The sequence below is a fragment of the Odocoileus virginianus genome, chromosome 19 (assembly GCF_023699985.2).
Source record: "Odocoileus virginianus isolate 20LAN1187 ecotype Illinois chromosome 19, Ovbor_1.2, whole genome shotgun sequence".
NCBI classification, from domain to species: Eukaryota; Metazoa; Chordata; class Mammalia; order Artiodactyla; family Cervidae; genus Odocoileus; species Odocoileus virginianus.
Genome location: NC_069692.1, coordinates 2,589,398 through 2,616,026, shown reverse-complemented (window position 1 = coordinate 2,616,026; position 26,629 = coordinate 2,589,398). Strand labels below are relative to the sequence as shown.

At 34.6% G+C, this 26,629-nt stretch overlaps 1 protein-coding gene across 7 annotated transcripts in view; it reads left to right on the top strand.

Moving 5' to 3' along the window:
• SENP6 (SUMO specific peptidase 6) overlaps positions 1-14,257 on the top strand; it is a 132,711-nt gene extending 118,454 nt beyond the window's left edge. For all 7 annotated transcript variants that reach the window (XM_070480785.1, XM_020901292.2, XM_020901287.2 and 4 more), the window contains 5 exons: positions 4,683-4,786; positions 5,181-5,269; positions 6,457-6,525; positions 6,628-6,778; positions 9,907-14,257. In XM_070480785.1, coding sequence (XP_070336886.1) covers positions 4,683-4,786; positions 5,181-5,269; positions 6,457-6,525; positions 6,628-6,778; positions 9,907-10,116 — 623 coding nt within the window. In that variant the 3' untranslated portion in view covers positions 10,117-14,257. The remainder of the gene's footprint in view (positions 1-4,682; positions 4,787-5,180; positions 5,270-6,456; positions 6,526-6,627; positions 6,779-9,906) is intronic.
• Positions 14,258-26,629: the final 12,372 nt, after the last annotated feature.

Genomic DNA, 26,629 nt, shown 5'->3' with positions numbered 1-26,629 from the left:
CTCAGTGAGCTTTGATAAATGTCTATAGTCGTGTAATCATTACAGCAATCAAGATTTAGAACCTTGCCATTACTCAAAACAGTTCTCTTGTGCCCTCTTAATAGTGAGTCTCCTACCCTCATCCTTACAAAGAGTACAGTTTTAAAATTATAGTACAAGGTCTGCATTTTCCATTTGTAGGAACTTGGACTTGTTTTTGTTTTGTAGGAAATTTACTTATTCAGCATAAACAGTGGTTGCACAATCTTAAATCTATAAGGCAGATTAGTTTGATCTTCTCAATTTACAGATGGGCAAATTGAGATCAAGAGGCAAAAATTAAAGCTTTTTCCTCCAAATAGTTGTTGACATTCAAATTAAAGGTTAGTTCCTGTTCCTCACTCTCTTTCATGGTTTTCAGTGGAAAGAAGGGCACTGGTCCAACCTCTGCTTTTTTATTTCCCTTCAGTTCTAATAGATTGTTTCTTTCCTTGAATTAGGTCCATATTACTAGCACTTATCCTGGAAATCTAAGGTATCTCTTCAAATACTTAAATTTTTTTATCAAGTCAACTGCAGAATTTCTACTTCAACCTCAAAAGTATAGTAGTCCACTTTGTGAACTGTAGTATGCTATGTATATAGGATAGCAAACTTAATAAACTATGAATAGATTTAATACATTCTCTTTGGAGGAAAAAACTCAGTATAAGACATAGGAGAAATTATGTGACCTCAGAAAGAACCTACCAAAAGTTGTGAATGCTGAACATACTTTTGGTACTTCTACCAGCCTGTGTTATTTTAGTAAGTCAGAAAGCTGTTGCGGTGCTCTTACAAAAATATTTTTTGTTTGACATTCTCAGCTGCATAAAGCTGATATTAGGCCTATGAATATTGGTCTTTGTGCCTTTTAGGGGGTATAAGATAAGAGGCAAAAGGGGGGAATTTAGCAGATAAAGCAAAAAAGTGCATCAAAACCAAGCAGATAAATGCAGTTGACCCTTTCAGCATGGGGTTTAGGGGTGCTGACCCTCTGACAGTCAAAATCCACCTCTGACTTTTATCATAAGCCATTTGTGTCATACCACAGTTCCACATCCACAGATTCACATCCCTGGATTCAGCCAGCCTTGGATTGTGCAGTAGTGTACTAACCTCTTTCTTGGGAGAAAAAAAATCCATGTGTACGTGGACCAGTGCAGTTCAAATCTGTGTTGTTCAAGGGTCACAGTACTTATTTTTATTGCTCACTTTCTAATATATTTCATCAGGGAGGAAATGGAATGAAGAAAGGCAAAATAGGTAGTCACCAAGTCACTGTAATTTTTTTTCAATTTTAGTATTTTAATACTTGAAGAAAAAAGTAATAAAAGGCATTGAATAGCTACATTAATTACCATTTTGCTACACTGAAAGCGTTGCGTAGATGGGCACTCTGAAGATTAAGCCTTCAAGGCTTGTGCACTGTTTTTCACCGCCTTTGAACAAAAGTCCTGCCAGTTAGTACATGAGAAGATGCTGGATATTGTTAGCCATGAGGAAAATATAAATCAAAGCCACAAGCCTATAGAGTGGATTAATGGCTGCTTGAGCCTTTTTATAGAGCATGGCTAGAATCCGAAAGTCCAATTCCAACAGTTGTTGGTGAGGATGTGGGGAAATTGAAAACTTCGTCTATTATTAACGTAGGAAGGTAAAATGCTTACTTTGGAAGACAGTTTGCAGTTTCTTAAAAAATTAAGACATAAAGCTATGATAAGATCCAACAGTTCCACTCCTAGATAAATACCCAAGAGAAATAAAAACATATGTCCACACAAAAACTTGGGCATGAACATTTATAGCAGCATTATTCACAACAGTCAAAAGGTAGAAACAACCCAGATGTTCAATAGATGGATAGTGAAACATGATATATCTATTTAATTATTAGGCCATAAAAAGAAATGAAGTAGTGATACACATTATAACATGGATGAAACTGAGAACATGTTAAGTTGAAGTAGTCACAGAATACCACCTATTAATGTGATTCTATTTGTATTAAATCTCCCAAACAGAAAGCCTATATAAGAGTGGATTAATGGTTGCTTAAGGCTGCTTGGGGATTGGAGAGGAATATGGGTAAAAGGGAGTGATAGCTAAAGGGTTTAGAGGTTTGTTTTGCTTGTTTGTTTTGAGATTTGAAACATTTTGAAAATGTTTTAAAATTGACTCTGGTGATGGTTGCACACATGTGTAAATATACCAAAAACCACTTAATTGTACACTTTAAGGGGGTGAATTGTATGGTATGTGAATTATATCTCTATAGAACATTTTAAAGTTCCTTTTTGATCAATAATTTCATATAGTTTAATATGAATTCAAGTTTAAAAATGAATTAAAATGCATGACTTAGAGCAATGAGACAAAGCCTTAGGGCTTCCTTCATATACACAAATCCCAGAAATTCCTAGTGCCCTTTCCTACAAATTAGTGTTCTAGTTGAGAAGTAACCGGTTGAATTTGAGTATATGTCCCAGTGAATCCTTTAGTTTGCCCTTTCAATATCTGTTTATTCTTCTTTGAAATAGTATAGTCTGTGCTTTGTTTTTTTTTAAGTATGTGTGTAACTATATCAATTATCTTTAAAGGTAATTAACATTATTATGTGTGATACACTCGTGTTTTTCTATCCTTTTTTAATGTTTATCTTAATCCAGTGATGATAGTGTCCCACAGTTCCCTATAATGGACTTGTATTTTTTTAAGGAATGAAGTCTCATTTTTCATCAGATGTTTTCAAGGCATCACTCACCCAAAAGAACATTGAATAGCCTCAGAGAGGATGGTTTAAGCAGTCTATGCTATATAAAATTATGATGTCAAAATTTAAGAAGAGGAGAGCTTGTAAAAATTTTTTGTGATTATGATTTGTATCTTATTGATCCATTTCTGTTTGGTCTGATAGTTGACAGGATTTAAATGAAGCATTTTAGGTAGTTTAAACATAATTTTAACCACTGAACACATATTAGTCACAAGTGACTTCGATGTAGGTTGATATGCTGCAGGTAATAAGTAGAATTGTATCTTGACACAGGGATTAGGTTTTTAAGGTCAACTGTAGGAAAGTAATAATGTGTGTTATTACTTTGATTTGCTGTTTTTTCAGTTGGACTGTTTGAAATAGTTGTCTTGCGATGTATGGTATCAATACATGAACAATATGTGTGTTTAAACTCTAGAGTCACACTTGGTTTGGCATCTTCAGATGATCTCACTGTGTGAGAACCTCAGGGACTGGGACTGGTTGAAAGAATCTCTGATTGAGTTACTGCCCCTTATTTTATACCAGAGCGTTTGTTCACTGAATGAAATAACTGAAGAAACTGACTATACTCTTTACTTTTCTCTCTCTTTTACAATGCACGTGCATTTTCATTTGTATAAAGTTCATGTTTATATGACAATTCCTAGGTAAAAGGTATAATTAGGAATATTTTGCTACTAAAACAACTTGATTGTAATTACTAATTCTGAATTACCTAAGGATTTAGACAAATTTTACTTAAATATAGGTATTTTAGCTTAGAAACGTTAAAATACAGATTTTTAAAAAGATAAATTGTAAAGGTTATTCTTTGCATAATAAAAGGGTTAATCATAGGGCTTTATTATTTTAAATAGTATTTTTTTGATCACAACATTTAAACTTAATATATGTTAAATATATCTTTTCAGGAGCACTTTTATCCTGTTATCTTCCCATCTTGTCTTGCTTAATAATATTAGTATTCTTAATGCTCTTTTAATAACTCGTACTAAAATAAGTTAAATCCTGTCAAAAAACCTTGAAGTCATGCTTTTAAAAACTTGGAAAATGGTATGCTCTATAGTAAACAATATTTGTATATTTGGCATCAAAGTTCCTGACTCAGTTTTCATTATTTTTTGTAAATCTCCTCTTTCTTTAAGCTTAATCATTGGTTTTTAAGGATTTGGATTCTTGAAAGAGACCTTTAAAATAATTCTTTTCAGGTATTTCTGTGAGTCATTTATTTTCATACTAGCAACACCTACATTGGCTTGTATTGTTTTATTTTATTGAAAAATCTTATTAATATAACCAAACATGAAGGAAAAATGTGCCAAGTTGAGCTTATCCATAAATACTAATATGATGATTATTTTCATTTTTGTATTTTTTAAAAATTATTTGTGCAAAAGCAAGCCCATCTTACCGTTTTAATCATTTTTTAAAATTCGTACAATTTTCCATATTTTCACAATTTTAATTTCTCACATGTACTCAGTATTTCATTTTATGTTCTATATTTGCTGAGTATTCCTGTTATTTAACAGTTGAGTTATTTTCAAACTATTGTAGCTTCTGTTATTAAAGATATCTAGCATACCTAGCACAAAATCTTTATAGACATGTATTTAAATATACATAAATTTTAATAATAGAATTGATACCTAGTTTTTAATGTTTAATGAATTTTGGGTCTGAGTAGTAGAAACAGCTGTGTAAATAGAATGACAATCCAGGTTTTTAAAAAAGTAACTTATTTTGTATTTGTGATATTACATGGTAAGACAGATTTTATATTTGTAATTACTATATAATTGCTACCATCAATTTTAAGATCATATACTATTAAGTTATGTACATATTCTTTTTAAGAATTATGTAATATTTCTTATTCATACAGACGGTTTAAGCAAAATAAGACTAAACTACAGTGATGAATCAGCTGAAGGTAGTAAAATGCTTGAAGATGAACTCATCGACTTCTCAGAAGATCAGGATAACCAGGTGAAACCTAATGCTTAGCAAGAAGTTCCAATATTTTTTTTTTTTTTTAATTTATTTGGCTACATAGAGTCTTAGTTGTGGCATGTGGGATCTAGTTCCCTAACCAGGGATCGAACCCAGCCCCCCTGTATCAGGAGCGCAGAGTCTTAGCCACTGGACCACCAGGGAATTCCCAAAGTTCCAATATTTTATATCATTAAAAGTTTTTCTTTGGATTCCTCTGCAGTTCCTTCGGGATTGAGTGACATACAACATTTTCTAAAGTCTGATCACCTAATTAGAGATAAATTTTTTACATATTTGCCACAAGGATTTTTATCCTCAGTGGTGCTATTTTGTTATTAGTTATTTAGATTTTATAGCTTCAATACTAACAGTAGGCTGTCTTTCATAGGATGATAGCAGCGATGATGGACTCCTTGCTGATGACAACTGCAGTTCAGAAATAGGACAGTGGCATTTAAAGCCTACTATCTGTAAACAGTAAGCATTTACTGTATATCTTGTAAACTACCTGGTGACTTTTATTCACATACTCTCTTAGAATAAAATATCAACCATACTGTTGTAATTTAAACAAGTACTTAAGCAAAAGTCACAAAGGCTTTCAGAATCAGTGAGGAAAACCTGGGTCATGCCCAATGTTGGGATTGAGTTGGGGAGAATGGATATCTTTTCAGTTCTCCACTTGCCCACTTTCCGTCTCTGTGCAAGTGCATAGAAAGCCACTATTCCTTTTGGATATGTAGTGATTTGAAGCAGGAAAGGACAAAAGAATTTTCATTCAGATCCACGTTGGTAACATGGGAGTTGGAGTTTACACTAGTTCCATAGCCACTGTGCGGAGGCTGTAGAGTGACTCAGGGCAGTGCTAAGAGGCGTGTTCCAGGGAACCTCACATTGAGAGTGAGTCTGTTTTGGTTCTCAGAAGTACATATTCTGAGATCTCTCCAGACTTCAGTGATGAAGTACCTATTTCTAGACTTAATTTCTTTTTGACTTTTTGTAGGAAATCTTGTCTGAGATTCTAGTAACAGCATTTGAAAAGCAAATGTTAATATAAAGGAAGACATAGAGACCTAGCATAGTTAAAAGATTTTCTCTGAATCCCATAAAATGTTAGCCAGGAAGAACCTAGGTCTTTAATCATGTCAGGACCTTCTGTACTACATTTAACATGCTCACATACTTAGGTTTAAGAGGAAAATCTTGAAAGTTAAGTGTTTTTTTATAGTAAGTGTTCTAAAGTGGAATCTTGCCAAAAACAGTGGATTCCAAGCTAATTCTTTTATGTGAAGATTACCTGTTTTGTTATTTAAATTATCAGTAGATTTTTTTAAATGGGATTATCTTTCTTCTACTTTTGTGTGGTCTCACTTTTGGTGCTTTGGAACAGGGAATGTTCAAATTTTCAAAATTGTTTTGATTTTGTACTAAATTTTGAAGTATTTTTAGGAACTAGCTATGGAACTTTGGTGAAATACATTCATAACTTAGGTATGGCTAAATTATTACTCTATAATTAAGTATTTAATATAATCATGGGTAGTTAGGTGTTATTAAGGTGTTTTTGCCTAAAAGGTTTATATCTCCCCCTCCATTTTATTGTTAATGTACATCTTTTTTATGCCTTTTAAACATTAAAAAATATTAATATTTGGTCATTTCAGACCTTGTATCCTACTGATGGACTCACTCAGAGGCCCTTCTCGGTCAAATGTTGTCAAAATTCTAAGAGAGTAAGTTCAAAACTCTACCTGTACTTTGCATTCTGGTGGGGATGAGGAAGTATGTGTATTTATATGTATGTATGTGTTCTTACTATATACATATCATTGCAGGTATTTAGAGGTGGAATGGGAAGTTAAAAAAGGAAGCAAAAGAAGTTTTTCCAAAGATGTTATGAAAGGCTCTAATCCAAAAGTACCGCAACAAAACAACTTCAGTGACTGTGGCGTATATGTATTGCAGTATGTAGAGAGCTTTTTTGAGGTGGGTTTCAGTTGGTTGGATCTGACTTAATAAATAATAAAATGGTGTTTTTGATCTTACGTTGGTGTAAAAAAACACAATAATCAAATATTTTGGAGAGACTGAAAACTGCTGTTTCAAAAATTATTCCAGGGAGCAAAAACTCATAAATCAGAGAATATTTAAGACATAAAAAAGACTGTACTCCGCGTAATCCGAATCCACTCACTTCTATCACTAATCAGCTCTTCTTCTCTACTGGCTCTTTTGGCCTTAAGAAATCTCTGCCATGATTCAGGCTCTATCTTTTTACCTTCTTTTCTCCCCTTCACAAATGTGTTTCTGGATACATATTTATAGTCATTGTCTTCATTTCCACAAATCCTGCTTGCTTCTGAAATCTGTATAATCTGGCTTGACCCTCACCTTTATACTGAAATTGTTCCTGACCTCCCAGCACCATTGACACTGTTGAGCATTCCTTCCTCATAACACTCTTCTTTTGACTTTCCTGTGCATACCTGTCTTGGATATTCTTTACAGTTTATCTTGACTTCTTCCTTTTCTTCATCCACCAGCCATTGTGCAGTAAGTTCTGTGAATTCCTTCACTCAGTGTCACACATGCTGAGTTCTTTAACCCTGTACCACTTTCTCAGTTCAGTTTACTAGCATCACTATTCCACAGTGCTGTACCAACCTCTGGTTAGGCCTCCTTTTTTTTTTTTAATTTATTTATTTTATTTGGAGGCTAATTACAGTATTGTAGTGGTTTTTGCCATACATTGACATGAATCAGCCATGGATGTACATGTGTTCCCCATCCTGAACCCCCTCCCACCTCCCTCCCCATCCCATCCCTCAGGGTCATCCCAGTGCACCAGCTCTGAGCACCCTGTCTCATGCATTGAACCTGGACTGGCGATCTGTTTCACACATGGTAATATACATGTTTCAATGCTATTCTCTCAAATCATCCCACCCTTGCCTTCTCCCACAGAGCCCAAAAGACTGTCTATACATCTGTGTCTCTTTTGCTGTCTCGCATATAGGGTCATCATTACCATCTTTCTAAATTTCATATATATGCATTTAGTATACTTAAAAAAATTTTTTTTTTAATTTATTTATTTTTAATTGGAGGATAATTGCTTTACAAAAGCTCCCGATGTTGTACGGCAACTTCCCACTAGCTGTCTATTTTAAACATGGTAGTGTATACATGTCAGAGCCTCTTGCTCAGTTCGTCTCACCCTATCCTTCCCCTGCTGTGTCCACAAGTTCATTCTCTACATATGCGTTTCTATTCTTCCCCTGCAGATAGATTTGTCAGATTCCATATATGTGCATTAAATATATGATACTTGTTTTTCTTCTTTTGCCTTCCTTCACTCTGTATAATAAGCTCTAGGTTCATCCACCTCCGTTCAACTGACTAAAATTTATTCCTTTTTATGGCTAATATTCCATTGTGTATATATACCACAGCTTGTTTATCCATTCATCTTTCAGTGGACATCTAGGCTGCTTCCGTGTCCTGGCTGTTGTAAATAGTGCTGCACTGAACATTGGGGTACATGTGTCCTTTTGAACTATGGTTTTCTAAGGGTACATGCCCAGGAGTGGAATTGCTGGGTCATGTGGTCGTTATAGTGCTTGTTTTATAAGAAATCTCCATACTGCTCTCCACAGTATCAGTTTACATTCCCACCAACAGTGCAGGAGGGTTACCTTCTCTCTACATCCTCTCCAGCGTTTATTGTTTGTAGACTTTTTGATGGTGGCCATTCTGACTGGTGTGAGGTGATATCTCATTGTAGTTTTAATTTGCATTTCCCTAATAATGAGTGACGTTGAACATCTTTTCATGTGTTTGTTGGCCATCTATATGTCTTCTTTGGAGAAATGTGTTTAGGTCTTCTGCCCATTTTTTGATTAGGTGGTTTGTTTTTCTGATACTGAAATGCATGAGTTGCTTGTATATTTTGGAGGTTAATCCATTGTTAGTTTGCAGTTGTTTTCTCTCATTCTGAGGGCTGTCTTTTCATTTTGTTTATAATTTCCTTTGCTGTGCAAATGCTTTTAAGTTTAATTCAGTCCCATTTATTTGTTTTTATTTCCATTACTCTGGGAGGTGGGTCAAAGGGGATCTTGCTTTGATTTATGTCAAAGAGCATGGTGGCTATGTTTTCCTCTTAAGAGTGTTATAGTTTCTGCCCTTACATTTTGTTCTTTAATCTATTTTGAGTTTATTTTGGGGTATGATGTTAGAAAGTGTTCTACTTTCATTCTTTTACATGTAGCTTGCTGGGCCTCTTGCTGTGTTTTTTCCCAGTTGTTTTCCCAAAACCCAAATTTAATCATGTTACTTTTCTGCTTTAAATCTTATAATGGCTTCCTGTTGCTCTGGAGTTAAAAGACTGGAATCCTTCACACGGCCTGCATGTTCTAACCCCTGTCCAAGCTTCTAGCCTTCTTTCTACCCTTCTCACTCCAGCATTCTGTGTACCGTCTACCTGGATGTCATTTCAGGATCCCATATTCTCTCTTGTCTCCAGACATTGATGCATGTTTCCTTCCCTGGAATATTCTTCCCTGTTGCTTCCATCATTCCTTATTTGACTAATTCCTACTCATTCTTTAGGTCTTAGCATAAACATCACTTTTTGATATTGTGCTATGCCCTTAGGTATGTATTCTCATAGGACTCTCTGCTTCTCCTGTCTTAATGCCTGTCACATCCATTGTTTTAATTGTTGAGTTATCTGTCTAGACTGGGGTCAGCAATCCTTTTCATAACGGGCCAGGTCATAAATATTTTAGGTTCTGTGGCCATACGGTCTCTGCTCTCCATTCTGCTATTGTGCATGAAAGAAAGCATTCGTAGACAGCATGTAGATGAGTTACTGTGGCTATGTTCCAATAAGGCTTTATTTACAAAAACAGGCAGTAGGCAGAATTTAACTCACTAGCTGTAGTTTGCTCACCCCTGATCTGTAAGCAGAAATTGTCTTACATCTCCAGTGCCTAGCAAAATGCCTGGCATGTTACTGATTTTTTTTCATTTCTACTCTGGAATGCTTTTGTCATTGAAACTAAAATATTACTTATTATAATTTTCTAATGTGCATTTATTATTTTTATTTTCAGAATCCAATTCTCAATTTTGAATTACCGATGAATCTGGCAAACTGGTTTCCTCCCCCAAGAATGAGAACAAAAAGAGAAGAAATCCGAAACATAATTCTGAAGCTACAGGAAGATCAGAGCAAAGAGAAGAAGAAGCATAAGGACACTTACTCAACAGAAACGTCTTTAGGTGAAGGAGCAGAGCAGTGCGTCAACAGCATCTCAGATTGACCGTTTCCGATGCTAGTCAGTATTGCCTTCAGGAACTGAGTGACTGTCAACTTTGGGTATAGACAGTAAAGAACTGAAGTGCTCACTACTCAGAGTGATTTGGAAATGTTAATGATTGTATAAATGTCATATAATTAATTTCCAATGGAGTATGTATTAAGTAAAAGTCTGTAAATATGTTAATGAGGCCAATTTTTCCAGCATTTATAATTATTTTTTTCACTTGTTAGGAAGCTTTTGTTATATATTTTCTGTTAATAGTACTTAAAACTGCAACTTCTAAACACAAATAAATAAAAAGAAAATATTTATAGGAGGAAATGATTAATTTGATATTCTTTAGTGAAATTAAATTCTTCAGTGGGTGTGCTATATTTCATGGGAATATTGGAGTATCTATGATGATCTTTTCACTTTTGCAATTGTTTTAAAATAAAACGTAAAAATAAGATTAAATTGAAGGCATTTTGAACAAGAAAGACATCTTCATATGCTTGTATAGCAGGAAAAAAAATAACAGTTTTTTTTAACCCAGATACTTCCTTGTGTTTGGAGAACTTGGCCCCAAAAGTATAATAAATATTTCTAATTTTACTCAATTATTTAAGAAGAAGCAAGTCAAAGAAAAATAACTTTGAATTATACTGCTACATAAAAACTATATCATATGTTATTGTGAAGTACCTTTCTGAAGATATCAAAAACTCAGGTTAAAACTATTTTGGTAAGTACAGCTTGAATTTCAAATATCCCATGTTACCTTCCTATATTACAGTTTAAAGTATCTACAATCTGTGTGATATAGTTAATTGATAAACATTTTTAACCTGTGAACACAGAAATTTAAATAGGAATTTACTATTTTTTTGTAATGACTTTTACTATTTTTTCATTGCTCATTTTGTTCTTGTTATTTTGATATACAAAGTACCAGACTTTTTGCACCTGAGTTTTTTAGTGAAAATTATTTTTACATGTAAAAAGTACTATCTTTAATCAGTTGCATACTGCAGAAAATAATAGTCTTATCTTGAATTCCCCTTTAAAAACACTAAAATGTGTGGTGGTGTTGACACATTTACAGTTCATGTAGGAATCTTGCATATATCTGCTGAAACTATTATTTTCAAATGAAATGTTACACATTCTTTCAAATTAACTTTGAGACTTGAAATTATATATTTGAAAATTCATTTCAATGTTAAATAATTTAAAAAGCACATATAACAAGCATAGTTGAGAATAAAAGAAAGACCATTTTTAATCAGCAGTTACTTTATTTTTAATCTGGCCGTTTCTGGCATGGCAACCCACATTTTAGGCTACTTTATTGAATTTAACAAAGTCCCTGGATGTGTTTGGGGTGGATTTGGGGTGTTGTTAACAACAACCAAAAAAATAGAAAAAACCTGCTTTATACACACTTATTAAAGGAAAAATTAAAATGTTAAGTTTCAGGAACATCACCATTAGTGTTATTGATTATGGACTTGTTACTTTGAACTATCTTAACATTTTTATTTGTGATTATATTATTACTTTTTAAGGAATACCCTAGAGCTCTTAACTCAGATATGAAAAGACAAGTTTATTATTTACTGAATATGGACCAAGAAAGAAATTTTTTTAAAAACCTCATGGCAGTACGCAAAACTGGCATTTTTTTTTTTTTAACTGTACTGTGTTAGAATTTAAGGTACTGAAAGAACTATTCTAAAATGCTTGTTTTTGTTTCAGTTTCTAATGATTACATTTTGCACTCTTAATTTTTGAAAAGATAAAAAAATAACCTATCCCTTGGGCCAATTCAGTCCATCATGTTTTGACATGAGAAATACAGATATGTCTGTCAACTTTCTAGAGGCAGAGTATCCAGCTGTTTGATCATATTTCTCCCACCCTGTATAAAATTCTATATTTAAAAGTTATGCTAATGATTTTGCTTTGGAGACAAATCTTTGGAGACTGCCAGGTTGAGCTCCAAAATTAGAGTTGAGAATCTTTGGTGTGTATGCACATTAACTTGCTAATTGTGTGCTCTGGTACTTCTACATGTAGTTTATAGTGGGTATCAACCTTTTAAAATGTATTATTAGTACTCAGAAGTCGTGAAGCAGAATTTTAAAGCTTAGAGGTTTGTTACTAGATGCTGAAACTGCATGACAGTATCTGGTGTCTTAACTAATTAGATAGATTTGTTGTATTTGTTTTCTTGTTGGATAGAATAACATTTAATCATTTTTAGAAGGGTTTTAGATTACTTGCCATAAAATTTGTATGTGTCTTAGCTCTTGGTAGTTTACGAGCAAAGTTGGCATTCAACTAGTCCTTTTCCTTTGATGTTGCTAAGACAGCTGAAAACAATATTATTTCAGGTTCACATAAACCTAAATCTGTTAAGCATAGTAACCTGTGCTTAAATTATTAGTTAATTAAATGTAGGCAGTTTTATTTGAAAGGATGAAATAATTATCTAAATTATATCTTGTTTAAGTCACCAAAATGAATTTCATATTTTTCTCTTTAAAAAACTATGATCTCCGAGCACTGTAAGATACAAAAATGAATGTTTTCATTTCCCAGAAGTTAAAAATTATAATTAAAGTCTCAGAAAAATCACTGAAGAGGAATAATAAAGAATATATTTTAATATATATGATCAAGAGTTGGTGGCGTAAAGCTTACTGGGATGTAGTAATAGAAAGGATAATTTAGTTAGATAAAACCCATCAGAGATGAGGCTGTGTGGTACTGTGTGTGTAGAAGAGGTGTAGACAGCAGGGTGGCTCTGAGAACAAAGCAGAAGGAGGAGATTCTTGGGGAAGGAGACCACAGACTAGCCAGGGGACCATCAGTGGAGAGCTGACCACTGAATGCGCAGAGGCAGACCATAGGAAACGTAGCCCACTGAACAATGTTCTAAAATACTCCAGCAAGACTTTCTGGTACATTTGTCATTTCACTACTCCCAAGAAGAAGTAAAACAGCTATGAAAGGTGTGCTTCAAAACTTAAATTTAACCACAGAGGAAGTATTGGTTGATCAAGTGGAAGAAATGTATACCTTGGGGAGAATAGGCCCCCCATCTTAATTCTGAAAAGCCAGATGAAGAAATAATGGTAGAATGCCCTGAACTATTAAGGAAATCAGAGGGCAGTGCACTTAGAGGAAAGTACCACAGATCCATAGTCTGAAACAGAAAAAAGTTAAAAGCTTGGAGGTCTTCACTGTCTTTACTACAACAGTCATGCCATACTTACTGTAGATTATAGCGAAGAATATATTATCCAAAACAAGGATTTTCCAGAAATGTGCAAAGGATCAATATATGTCCCTAACATCTTTCAAGTTGCTGGTCCCAAAGGTAATAAGGCTTGCCTGCATTTTCTTCTCTCAAATGCTTTAAGATACCACTTTACACCTACCTCCCAAATTCTCATTAAGAACTTAATAGGTAAAGTTAATAAATTCCTGTTACTAAACTTTGCAGAATTATAAAGAAATTAAAGTACTCAAAGGTTAGAGACCATCACATACCTTGTTTTTCAAAAGGCACAAAGTAGATTCTGCAAATTACAAGAACATCAACTCTTGATAAGATTCTAAAGTGGATTTATTAAATGGATGATTTGTGAACTCTTAATGGTCACCAGGAGTTACGGGTTGTAACTCCTGAGTTGTTTGTAACCAGAGTTGTTTAGTATTTTAACTAGGATTCTGAACTTGTCTGTCAATCTGTAGAATGGAGCCAGACTAACAATTCTCAACGTGTGTTTGCTGACTCTAGTTTTGAGAGATATAAGTTCTGTGGTTGAATAAGTTTAGAAAAATTTTGAAACAAATTTAGCAGGTTTCTTGGAGCCAATATGCAGAATGATTAAACAAGGAAAATACAGAACACAGTATACTAAATTCAGAATTTGACCATTATCCTCTTTCTCTTCTGCACTGGTTCTCTAAACTTCCTTATAAATACTAGCCATCAGAAGACAGAATTAACTATTTGGGGTGTTTGTGAACTGAACTTTATGAGAAGATGTTTTTGAGACATCTGAGGCTGGTTATTTTTTTACATTTTATTTTATTAATACTTGGGTATACGATTTGGAAACTTGAAAATAAATGACTAGTGTCGGGGAAATGAAGTTTCATGTGAATCATTCTTGGGGAAATGAAGTTTTATGTGAATCATTCTTTTATAATTATCATTAAAAAATTACAGACCTAACTTTTTATATATAAAGTGGATTCTTCTAGAGAAAATAGATTTGATGATTCTAATTTTTATAAGTCATCAAACTTCCTAAACTCATTCATACACAAGTAGAGATTGTGTAAAAAGATGAAAGTGAGCTGAAAGATTATCTGAAGGCTCTTCCTTCTGTTTACATCTGAATCACTTAACTGCAAGCTTACGCCTCCCCTAATTTCCACTCCATCAGCCTCTAGTTTAGAATTAAATTGAAACCCACAAACTTTATAGCTAGGAGCAGTTTTTTTTCATTCTGAAGAAATCTGTGCAAAGAAGTACTCTTTATTGATTTGATATACTTTCCATGTTTAATCCCTCAAATAACCAAAAATTAGTTGTTTAAAGCTTGTTATAAAACTCACTACACTTATTATAATTAGCTTTATATATGTTGACAGCAAAGGATTTGATCCAAAACAGATGAAAAGAAAGTGTATTCACTCAGTCACGTCCGACTCTTTGCCACCCCATGGTCTGTAGCCTGCCAGGCTCCTCTCTCCATGGAGTTCTCCAAGCAAGAATACTGGAGTGGGTTGCCATTCCCTTCTCCAGGGGATCTTCCCAGCCCAGGGATCAAACCTGAGTCTCCCGCATTGCAGACAGATTCTTTACTGCTGAGCTATCAGGGAAGCCCAGAGATGAAACTGATCCTTAAGTACAGAAGAAATGCTCCAAGTACCTACTTTGTACTGGATACTCAGGGTTTAAAACAGCGAGCCAAACAGATACCATCTCCCCTCATGGAGCTTCCTTATAGTATAATGGAAAGACATCTGTTAATCAGCCTCATGAAAAAATAATTTTAAATAAGTGCCATGCAGGAAAAGCATAAATTGTATGAGGGCTAATCTGGGGAGGTTGGGGACATCTTCCCTGAAGTGACATTTGAATTACTGGTGGACATGAAGTATGGAAGGGCAGAAGAATCGTGCTTGCCGACTGCAAAGTCCACGAGGCAGGGAGATGTGTAACCTGCCCTAAATGATGATGGCCTCGTTCAAGTGTGCACTATATGCCAAACATTGTTCCACACTTTTTAAATGTATGAATTATTTACAATGACTATGAGATATGTACTGTTATTACTCCCGATTTACAGAAGAACAAACAGGTCCAAAGACAGTTTCACCAGCAAAGCTAGGCACCATCTTACCCTAGAAGCTAGGTCAACCTGGCTAGATAAAAGATGAAAATTAATGCAATGTCCATATTTTTAAAAGTTACCTTATTTCTAAGATGGACTTTTTTTCCCCCCCCACATTTTAACCTCTGAATTAAGGCTACATCTTACTGAACAAGGAATGAATTTGCATTGCAAATTTTCAATTTGCATCGCAAAGTTCAATAAAACACATTACTGGGCCCCATCCTCAATTTATGATTCAGGATTATCTTCAGTTGAGCCTACACATTTTCATTTGTAACAACCCATGTAAGACCACACTTTGAGAACTACTGAGGTATTTCTTATTTAGCATTTGCAGCCATATATGTGAAAACTTCTTGAAGCAGGTAAGACCAAGAGAGCACCAAGCATTGAAGCATCCGAGAGTCAAGAAATACTGTATGAAATAATTTGATGATATCTACTCAATAATACTTAATGTGTGACTACAGTTAAGTGTGAATAACTCTGAAGCATGTTATCACACCACACAGCTTTTTTTTTAAAAAAATGGTTAAATTTATATTTATAGCTTCATTTAACAACTTTGTATGTATTTTTCATATATTCTCCATATAATCTTTATAGAGTGTATAAAGATGCATTAAATATCTTTTTTATAAAAACTAGGATAACAATATAAACTTTTAAAGCATCTTTCTTCTGTCTTTCAGCAATATTTCAGAAAATCAAGCTACCTAGTATAATCAAGGTCAAAGTGAATTATGAAGAAAAAGTGGAAGTGTTGGTCACTCAGTTGTGTCCAACTCTGCAACCCCATGAACTGTAGCCTGCTAGGCTCCTCTGTCCATGGAGTTCTCCAGGGAAAAATACTGGAGTGGGTTGCTATTCCCTTCTCCAGGGGGTCTTCCAAACCCAGGGATCAAACCTGGGTCTCTTGCATTGTAGGCAGATTCTTTGCCATCTGACCCACCAGTGATGGACTATAACTCAGCCATTGTCTTAACTCTAGCAGTCTGGATAGGCTTGGTTATGTTGTAGTAACAATTCCAAAATCTCAGTGGCTTACCCTTTGCAAAAGCTTCCTCCCTTTGGTCAGGCTATATGTCCAAAAGAGGAAGGCAAGGGAGTTCTGTCCCAGTTACTTGGCCGCCCAGACTGAGGGAGCTCTAGGCTGATACAGGCTTTCACAGCCACCACAGAGGAGGAAGGAACCCAGAGCTCCTACCCAGAGGGGTGCGTCACTTCCACTCACACTGCCCTGGCCCCAGCGCGCTGGGCGACACTCCTCATTTCAACATGAACAAAGAAGTTCACTCGTACCATAATTCTAAAATCGAATATTCTTAGCCGCTTCCGTGACCACCACACTACTGATGGGCTTTCCCATTATTTCCATGAGCATGTAACATATTTCCCTGTTTGTTTGGTTTTTTTTTAAAATACACTGATAGTTTTTGCTCTTTGGAGTAGATTGCTAGGGATTGCAGGGTCAAAGATCCCAGATAGTTTTAAATTTTATAAATATTATCTACTCATTTCCTAAAAGAGTGTTAAGAATTTACGTTTCCTCCAGAAATTTATTAAAATACATTTTTTTTTCTGCATCCCCAGCAGCAGTAAGTATTCTAGCTGTTTTATTTTGCAAGTCTTGTGAACATAAGGCTGTTTTCAGTATTATTTTGATTTGCATTTCCCTGAGCTCCAGTTTAAATTTGAGCATTTTTTTTCATGACAGTTGTGCTTTTCATTTGTTTACTTTTCTTTTCTTTTTTTAATTTATTTTTATTAGTTGGAGGCTAATTACTTTACAATATTGTAGTGGTTTTTGCCATACATTGACATGAATCAGCCATGGATTTACATGTGTTCCCCATCCCAATCCCCCCTCCTGCCTCCCTCCCCACATTTGTTTACTTTTCCATTGTATTAGTAGGTTTTTTTCTATTAACATTTAAGCTTTCTGCATATTACATTGTCATCTGTTTTATGTGTATCTTTCATAATTATTATTTATAAGCCTTGTTTACATATTTTTCGTACCAATTTTTGTTGGCTGAGCCCTGTGGCATTTGGTATCTTAGTTCCCCAAACAGGGATCGAACATGCACCCCCTGCATTGGAAGCATGGAGTCTTAACCACTGGACTGCCAGAGGGACTTCATACCAACATCTTAATGGATTTTCTGAGTTTAAAATCTTGGCTGAGAAGCTCCTTCTTGAATCCTGATAGTATACATAGTCACATATATCTTTCAAGATTTTTTGAAAATTTAAGTAACAAAACTGGAACTCATTTCTGTGTATGGTAAAAAGATATGGATATTATATTAAAATTTATATTCTTCAAATAGCCATTTGTGCCAGCATCATTTATAATAAATATTTTTAGCATTAAAATGAATTTCCATCTTTGGCATATATTAAATTACTATAACATTAATATTTATTTCTGAAATTTCAATTTTTTCCTTTAAGTGGTCTCATTACTTCATTTATGGGGCTTTGCAGGTGGCTCAGTGGTAAAGACTCACCTGTCGGGGGCAGGAGATGTGGGTTCAATCCCTGGGTTGGGAAGATCCCCTGGAGGAGGAAATGGCAACCCACTCCAGTATTCTTGCCTGGAGACTCTCATGGACAGAGGAGCCTGGTGAGCTACAGTCCATAGGGTTGCAAAAAATTGAACACGACTGAGCACACACAGACATGCAACTATAAAGCACAGTGACAGTTGTACCCAAAGGAAGTTTATAGACTTAATCCCTTACATTATTACACAGAAAAATAAAAAATAATGGTATTAAAACATGTTAGAAGATAGGAACAGAACAATAAAATAACATTTTCTTAAAAAACTATGGAAGAGGAAATTAAGGAAAATGAAAATTAATGAGCTCAATCAAACTAACTCTATCACACTACCATGCTCTGACACAGTTCAGTTCAGTGGCTCAGTCATGCCCAACTCTTTGCGGCCCCATGGACCACAGTATGCCAGGCCTCCCCGTCCATCACCAACTCCCAGAGCTTACTCAAACTCATGTCCATTGAGTCAGTGATGCCATCCAACCATCTCATCCTCTGTCGTTCCATCTCCTCCTGCCTTCAATCTTTCCCAGCAACAGGGTCTTTTCAAATGAGTCAGTTCTTTGCATCAGGTGGCCAAAGTATTGGAGATTCAGCTTCAACATTAGTACTTAATGAGTATTCAGGACTGATTTCCTTTAGGATGGACTGGTTGGATCTCCTCGAAGTCCAAGGGACTCTCAAGAGTCTTCTCCAACACCACAGTTCAAAAGCATCAATTCTTCAGCGCTCAGCTTTCTTTATAGTCCAACTCTCACATCCATATATGACTACTGGAAAAACCATAACTTTGACTAAACGGACCTTCATTGGCAAAGTAATGTCTCTGCTCTTTAATATGCTGTCTAGGCTGGTCATAATTTTTCTTCCAAGGATCAAGCGTCTTTTAATTTCATGGCTGCAGTCACCATCTGCAGTGATTTTGGAGCCCCCAAAAATAAAGTCTGACACTGTTTCCATTGTTTCCCCATCTATTTGCCATGAAGTGATGGGACTGGATGCCATGATCTTAGTTTTCTGAATGTTGAGTTTTAAGCCAACTTTTTCACTCTTCTCTTTCACTTTCATCAAGAGGCTCTTTAGTTCTTCACTTTCGGCCACAAGGGTGTTGTCATTTGCTTATCTTAGGTTTTTGATATTTCTTGCAGCAATCTTGATTTCAGCTTGTGCTTCATCTAGTCCAGCATATCTCATGATGTACTCTGCATGTAAGTTAAATAAGCAGGGTGACAATATACAGCCTTGACATTCTCCTTTTCCGATTTGGAACCAGTCTGTTGTTCCATGCACAAAACCTCCCCAAATCTGGATTTTGGGAAAAGATAACAATTTATCTTTTCTTATCTCAGATAAACTCTGAGCCAGATCAAGATAAAAAAAAAAGTAAAATAAAAAGGAAAAGGAGAGATATCACAGATACAGAAAGGCTTTATATTTTTTTTCCATTTATTTTTATTAGTTGGAGCAGAAAGTCTTTAAAAAGGGACTTTAATGTGTAATTCTATGACCACAAATTTGAAAGCTTGAAGGAAACAGGCAGAAGTCTTGGAGAGTTAGAGTATACTAGAATGGATTCATGAAATAGAAAACTTGATTATATTATGTACAGTTAGAAGATACTGGCAAGGTATTACAGAGCCACTGTTACACTGCACAAATATCTTATCAATTCTTGGATTTGAATTTTTAAACAGTTAAATCTGAGGTTATTTAAACAATATAGGCCATAAAAATGGGTGAAAAACTCCCAATTCATTTATGAGGCCAGCATACCTTTAATTAAAAAGTTCCAGTGAAGACTGTATTAAAAAGCAACACTAAGGAAGTACAATTTGTGATTCAAGATTGACAAAATTTAAATAAAATATTGATCATTAGAATTCAGTGACAAACAAGTGATATCCTATGACCAAGTTCAAGGATGTTCAATATCAGAAAATATATCAACTTAATTGTTATGTCAAAGCTTAAAGGGAGAAATTTATGGGATTATATAAAAATTCAGTCATTCATAACACAGTCTTTAAATGAGAATTGAGAAATCTGTTAAAATACAAATTCCTAATAATAATATATTAAATGATGAAACACTAAAAACTAAAATTTATACTGAGAACTAGATGGCTCTCATACTTTTGAACATTGTTTTTGCACTCAAAACAGATGTAAAAAGACAAGAAAATGAGATATCTGGTATAAACTTGGTATAAAGAATGTTTTTTGACTCATTTAAAGAAAAGAAGAATTGGTCCATTGCCTGGATAAATGCACAATGAGAATCTAGAAAAGAAACGTGGGGAAAAATTATTCCAGTAATGACCAAGAGCTATACAATCTTTAGGAGTAAATTAAACAAGGAAAAGCACATGACCTGAATGAGAAAACTATAGTTTCATCGACGGCCATATAGCAAGGGCTGAAGGAACAGAAAACATAATCGTGTTCTCAGATGGGAAGGCATTACACGGCAAAAACATCAATTCTCTCAAAATTGAACTATTATTCAATTTTATATAACACTGGTAGTGTTGTTTTAGATAGATTTAAAATCTCAAAGTTTATATAAAAGTAAAAAAAAAAATACCTGAGAGAATCCTGGAAAAAAGTATCAGAATGTATGACAAGTGACTATGAAAAATCAATATTGAATTTGGGAAGGAAGATAGAATAAAATGAGGTGTGTTCAGAAAAACAGACTGAAGCAAAGGAAGATAGGAGCGACCATGTGATAAAGAGACTGTCATACTGAGTGAAGTAAGTCAGATACAGAAAGACAAACATGATACGATATTGCTTACGCTTGGCATCTTCTTGACATGAAAGCTATGACAAACCTAGACAGTGTATTGAAAAGCACTCTGCCGACAAAGGTGTATATAGTCAAGGCTATGGTCTTCCCAGTGGTCACGTATGGTTGTGAGAGCCGGACTGTAAAGAAGGCAGAGTGTCAAAGAATTGATGCTTTTGAACGGTGGTGCTGGAGAAGACTCCTGAGAGTCCCTTGGACTGCAAGGGGATCAAACCGGTCAATCTTCAGGGAAATCAACCCTGAATACTCATTGGAAGGACTGATGCTGAAGCCAAAACTCCAGTATTTTGGCCATCTGATGCGAACAGCTGACTCATTGGAAAAGTCCCTGGATGCTGGGAAAGATTGAGGACAGAAGGATATCAGGACATCAAAGGATGAAACGGCTGGATGGCATCACTGATGCAATGGACATGAACTTGGGCAAACTTCAGGAAATGGTGAGGGACAGGGAAGCCCGGTGTGCTGCAGTCCATGGGGCCGCAAAGAGTCGGACATGACTGGGCGACTTAACAACACATGTGGAATCTAAAAAATGGGTACAAATGGATTTACCTACAAAACAGAAATAGAGTCACAGAGGTAGAAGACAAACTTAGGTTACGTTAGGTGAGCAGAGGGGGAGGATAAATTGGGAGATTGGATTGACATATATACCCTACTATATCTATAAAATAGATAACTAACAATGACCTACTGTGTAGTACCAGGAACTCACTCAATACTCTGTAATAGCCTATATGTGAAAAGAATCTAAAAGAGTGGATATATGCATACCTGATTTACTTCACTGTACACTCAAAACTAGCAAGACATCGTAAATCAACTATTCGCCAATAAAAATTTTAAAAGTAAATATGTGCGGGTTTTTAATCATCACATGTACACTTTAAACTTATACAATGTGAAAAAGAAGAGAGAGAGACACCAGCAACACACAAAAGGGTGAAAAGACCAACACAGCAAATATTGAAGTGACCAGTCATCCAAGTGTTCATTATTGCTATTCCTCTACCTGCTGTTCATTTAGCTTGTAGGCTTTAGAATAAACCGCTGCTGTCATCAGCCGTGTCTGAAGTACTAATCAACATTTTATAATAACAGTCCTTTAGTTGTTTTCATCCTTAACTCAATAGAGACGTGGCTATAAATAGGATAACTACAGGACTCCTGGGGAGAAATTATTCTCTAGACACAGCACTAGTCACAATTTCTTCAAGTTGCCAAGTAACCTACCAAAGCCCCAGGCAAGACTAGGTTCGTGGACTAGAGACTATATTCCTTCTGGAAGAGGCAGTGGATGTCAGAGGTTTCTTTTCTTTGCAGGCTTTTCGACAGTGACATCACAGACAAATGTATTTCAGATTTTGACCCTGTATAAAGTCCAGTTCTCTATTCATTGCCGCCCTGCCCCTGCCCCCTCCCTCCCCTTGCCTGCCACCTGAATTTGTCACACAAACACATAAACAAAACTGGGAAGTTTCAGGAGGAAACAATTCTTATATTCTCTAAGGAGATGCATTATGATAATTTCTGTTTTATTCTTTTTTAAAAAGCTCCTTGAAAGCCACTACCTTGATATTATCATCCACAGTTTATAACACCAATGTTTTAACTTTATGCACTTCAAAAGATTTAAATACAAAAGAGTAAAATTTTATCTGGTGACAACTTGGATACATTGATATATCCATGTTGCATAAACTATGAAAATTTTTTTTAAAATTCTCAAATTTTTGTTCAAAAATGTATCACTTATTCGAAGATTGATGGTGAACTTTGGGATGCGTGGGGTATATGTTGAGGCAGGATATTTTCTGACTATTTTCATTATAATTGCTATTGGCAAGATTATATTGCATGACCAATACATTTCTCTACAGACTTTCATTTCATTTTTTTAATTTTTAGAGTGGGCAAAGTATACAAGGAATCTAATAAAATATGAATGACAAACATGAAAAACTTTCAACCTTATTAGTAATTAGAGAATACTTTGTTGTAGGAGTTTATACTGAAACAACCACTTGGGTAAACAATTTTGAATTTTCTAGGAAACCTGAATATTTATAATCTAGGAAGCCACAGTTCTGCTCTCAGATTAATACTCTGGAAACATTTTTGTGTAAAAATGGACTTGGAAACATGTAAATAATAATACTTGTAATAATACTATTCACAATAGCATAGGCAGGGAAAAGCCCAAATGTTCACTGACAGTAGAATGGATAAATCATAGTTTGCTCATATAACGTTATTTCACACAACAGTGAAAATGAATTCCATCCACATGTAACAACGTGGATGAATCTAAAAAACAGTACTGTGAGCTGAAAACATGTATCAGGAGAATTTATAGTGTAAGATACTATTTCTTTCATGTTAAAAAACATTCGAGCTAAAATTACATTGCATAGGAATTCATATATATGTAAACATAGAAAAGTCAGAAAATTATTAAACCAGAAATCCAGGTTAGTAGATGCCTCTTCAGGGGAAAGTTGAAGCTGTGAGTGCAGTGGGACACACAATGTACAGACATTTAAAATATCCAAAAGCAAAATTAAAAATTTTGTTTGTACCCAGAAATGACCTTAGACATTTTTTTAGAATTTGCTTGAGTTAACTAACTTAGCCAGCCTATCTTCACATTATTAATAAATGTCCAAATATAATATTTATTTCATCTTAGGGATGTATATTTCTTTGAAAAGACCTAGGTTTTCTCACAGCAATTTTTTAACAAAAAACTTCAAGAATCATGCCATTTATTTCAATCTGACTCTTCTAAGAGAAAGTAACTAAAACTTCAGAAAGCTAAAATAATGCTGAAAATGTCTGAGATTATTTTTTCTTTTTAAAAGACACAAGCTTCTATTTTTAAGTATTACAAACTGACAGAAAAAGTACAAGACCATAAATGAATGAATGTATAATTCAAAGAATTAGCACCCATGAACCCACCTGAGCAACTGCCACCCACTCAGGTAAAAAACAGAACATTAAAAAAAACCAAAAACAGAACATCACCAGCACCTCAGAAGCCTTCCACATGCCTCTTCTTAAGCTACCAACCCTTTTTAATCTATCATTTTGAATTACTAAAAAGTGCAATAGATTATTTGATTACTGTTCAGCAAACATTCACTACCTGTGCATCCACGTTAAGACCACTCATCTTGCCCTACGGATCTGAGCCGAGGCTTTAGGAAATACAGCAGTTTTCTGACCTCAAGGAGAATGTACCCCCAGGTAGCCACTTTGACCCCTAGAATGAGACACAGAACAGACCTGAATTTACTAGCAGCCTGAATTAGAGTCGTCCCAGGCAACCTACATACTTGACAGAAAGAAAAATGAATGCTTTCAGCTATATGACGTTGAAATTTTGTTGGTTACAGCAAAGGCTGACTGATATAACAACCATTTGGTATACTCGATAAAGCATAAGTGAATGAACTCCGGTTATTACTCTGTGAATCCATTTAAGGCTTTGTTCACTTCAAACTCACGTTTATTATTAACTGAAGGATAATATTTAACTCTGACATATATTTAATTAGATACTTCCTGGTCAGAGATTACTTGATACTTCCTTGGTCTATTTCAAGATACTACTATTTTTAAGGCAAGGAAATCAAGGAAATCAGTCACTGCCAATATTTTCATTTGTTTAACAAACATTGCTTTCAGAATAATACTGTGTATCACTGATTTGTCTACATAGTACTCCCCACACCAAGTCTTTTAAAAAAATATTATATACATAGTAATTTTTCGCATTATGCAATATCAACTTTGAATACGTTATTTACCTTGAGAGAAGGCACAATTTATTTTCATTTTTATATTTTTTGTAAGATAGCAGCATCATAATGTTTAACTCATATGAAACTGAAGGAGAACTGGTAAAAATAAGTATATATATACTTATATATAGTATAAGTATAGCTCAATAAATACTGAATTATATGTGGAATGGTGGTTTTATATTTCAATGACTATAACCCTGCCTTTCTATAACACAGTTCTAAAATGTTTTAAAAATATTCATTTCTGAAGGACTGTCAAGATTATGGAGATATGGAAAATCTCAAGTATTCAGCTCAGGTCTATTGCACAAAAGTTTCCTCAATGCACACCTTTTATGAACCCATTGAACCAGTAGGATCTTGGTGAGCTCACAGACTTGTAAATAAAACATCCTTTATTATTAGGAAGTGTGCTAATGTGGAGATCTGCACAGGATATGTCAGTGGGCATTAAATGAAGCCTGAGAGTTGAAACTTGTTTATGATATTAACTTCTAAATAAAGATTAAGTCACTGAAAATAATTAACTTGCAATCAAACTGGGATTAATTTGTAAAGATTACAATCTTGAAGATTTTAAACACCACTAATTTTTGGTGTGTTTTCTGGAACTATTTAAGCAGGCTGTGCAGAACTGACCTTTCCAAATTGTGTCACTGAATATTTTAAGCAGATTATTTATTTAAATCAAATATGTATGCATAGTTTCTTTTCTCAAAATTTAATTCAAGCTTGTTTTGATAGCTTCTTAAGGCTTCCTTAAATTGGACATTTTGGTTTTTTAATTAAATAATATCCATAAATTCAACTGTAATCATTCATTCATAATAAGCAACAAAAATAGATAATCAACTACTTTTCTCACTATATTCCTAGAAGTAGTATAGCTACAGCAGAAAGACTTCTCTAGACTGGGAAAATTTTTAGAAATGATATGTTTCTACATAAATTTTTATGGATTTTTTAAACATTAATATTTCAGCACCTTAGAAGAAATTCTATAACTGACTTCTTATATTAATTTCTAAGTTTAAAACAAAGTTAACTTCAAATAAATTTTATCATGGGTTTTACTTTTAAAGATTTATATTTTTCTTGCTCAAATATATTTCAAACTTTTCTAGCATGTAACAAGTTCAAGATTATATGGGCATGTATTCTTACAAATGCATTTATTATTGTCTACATGGTCTATCCATGGGATTGGTAATTCGCTGTTTGCAAACCTCCATTTAGTTTGCAAAACGTTTGCATTTTTGTATTATCTTATTTAGTCCTTTCCCTGAGGAGGAGGTATCATTATCATTGCTATTTTATTGATGAGCAAATTGAGTCTCAGAGAGATTAAGTGACTTTACAGGTCACAGGCCTGGCACCTAGTTTCTCTTCCCATTATTCACCTCAAATTAAATGAGTTTTAATATACTATTGCACCTCTAGAGGGGGCTTCACACATTTTTAAAAAAATTTCTACAACTTGATTAGATTACATTTGACCCACTGAAATCTGGAAAGAAAAAATAATCGTCTTTCCCCTGCCTTTAGTCAAATTATCCCACTTGAGCTGGAGATCACAGAATATGGCAAATTAGATGAAACATTATTTTTTAAGACATTTGACAGTTCAATGAAAGTGTCTGAGGTGATGACCTTTGGTTAGAATACTGTTTCATGTTTATTTGTTGTTGCTGCTGTTTTTTGCTTTTTTAAACTGCTTTATTAACTTCACAATATATAATGAACATCTCTCCATGCAGTAGGTAAAACTGCTGCAGATAGAAACTTAACAGACTGGGTCAAAAACACAACAGTCAATGAGAAGCCGGTAACAGGAAGCCCACAAGAAATAATACCAAAAGATTTACAACAAACGTCTGTCATGAACATGTAAGTTTAGGAAGCAACTGTCTCTCTATAAGCATCAGACA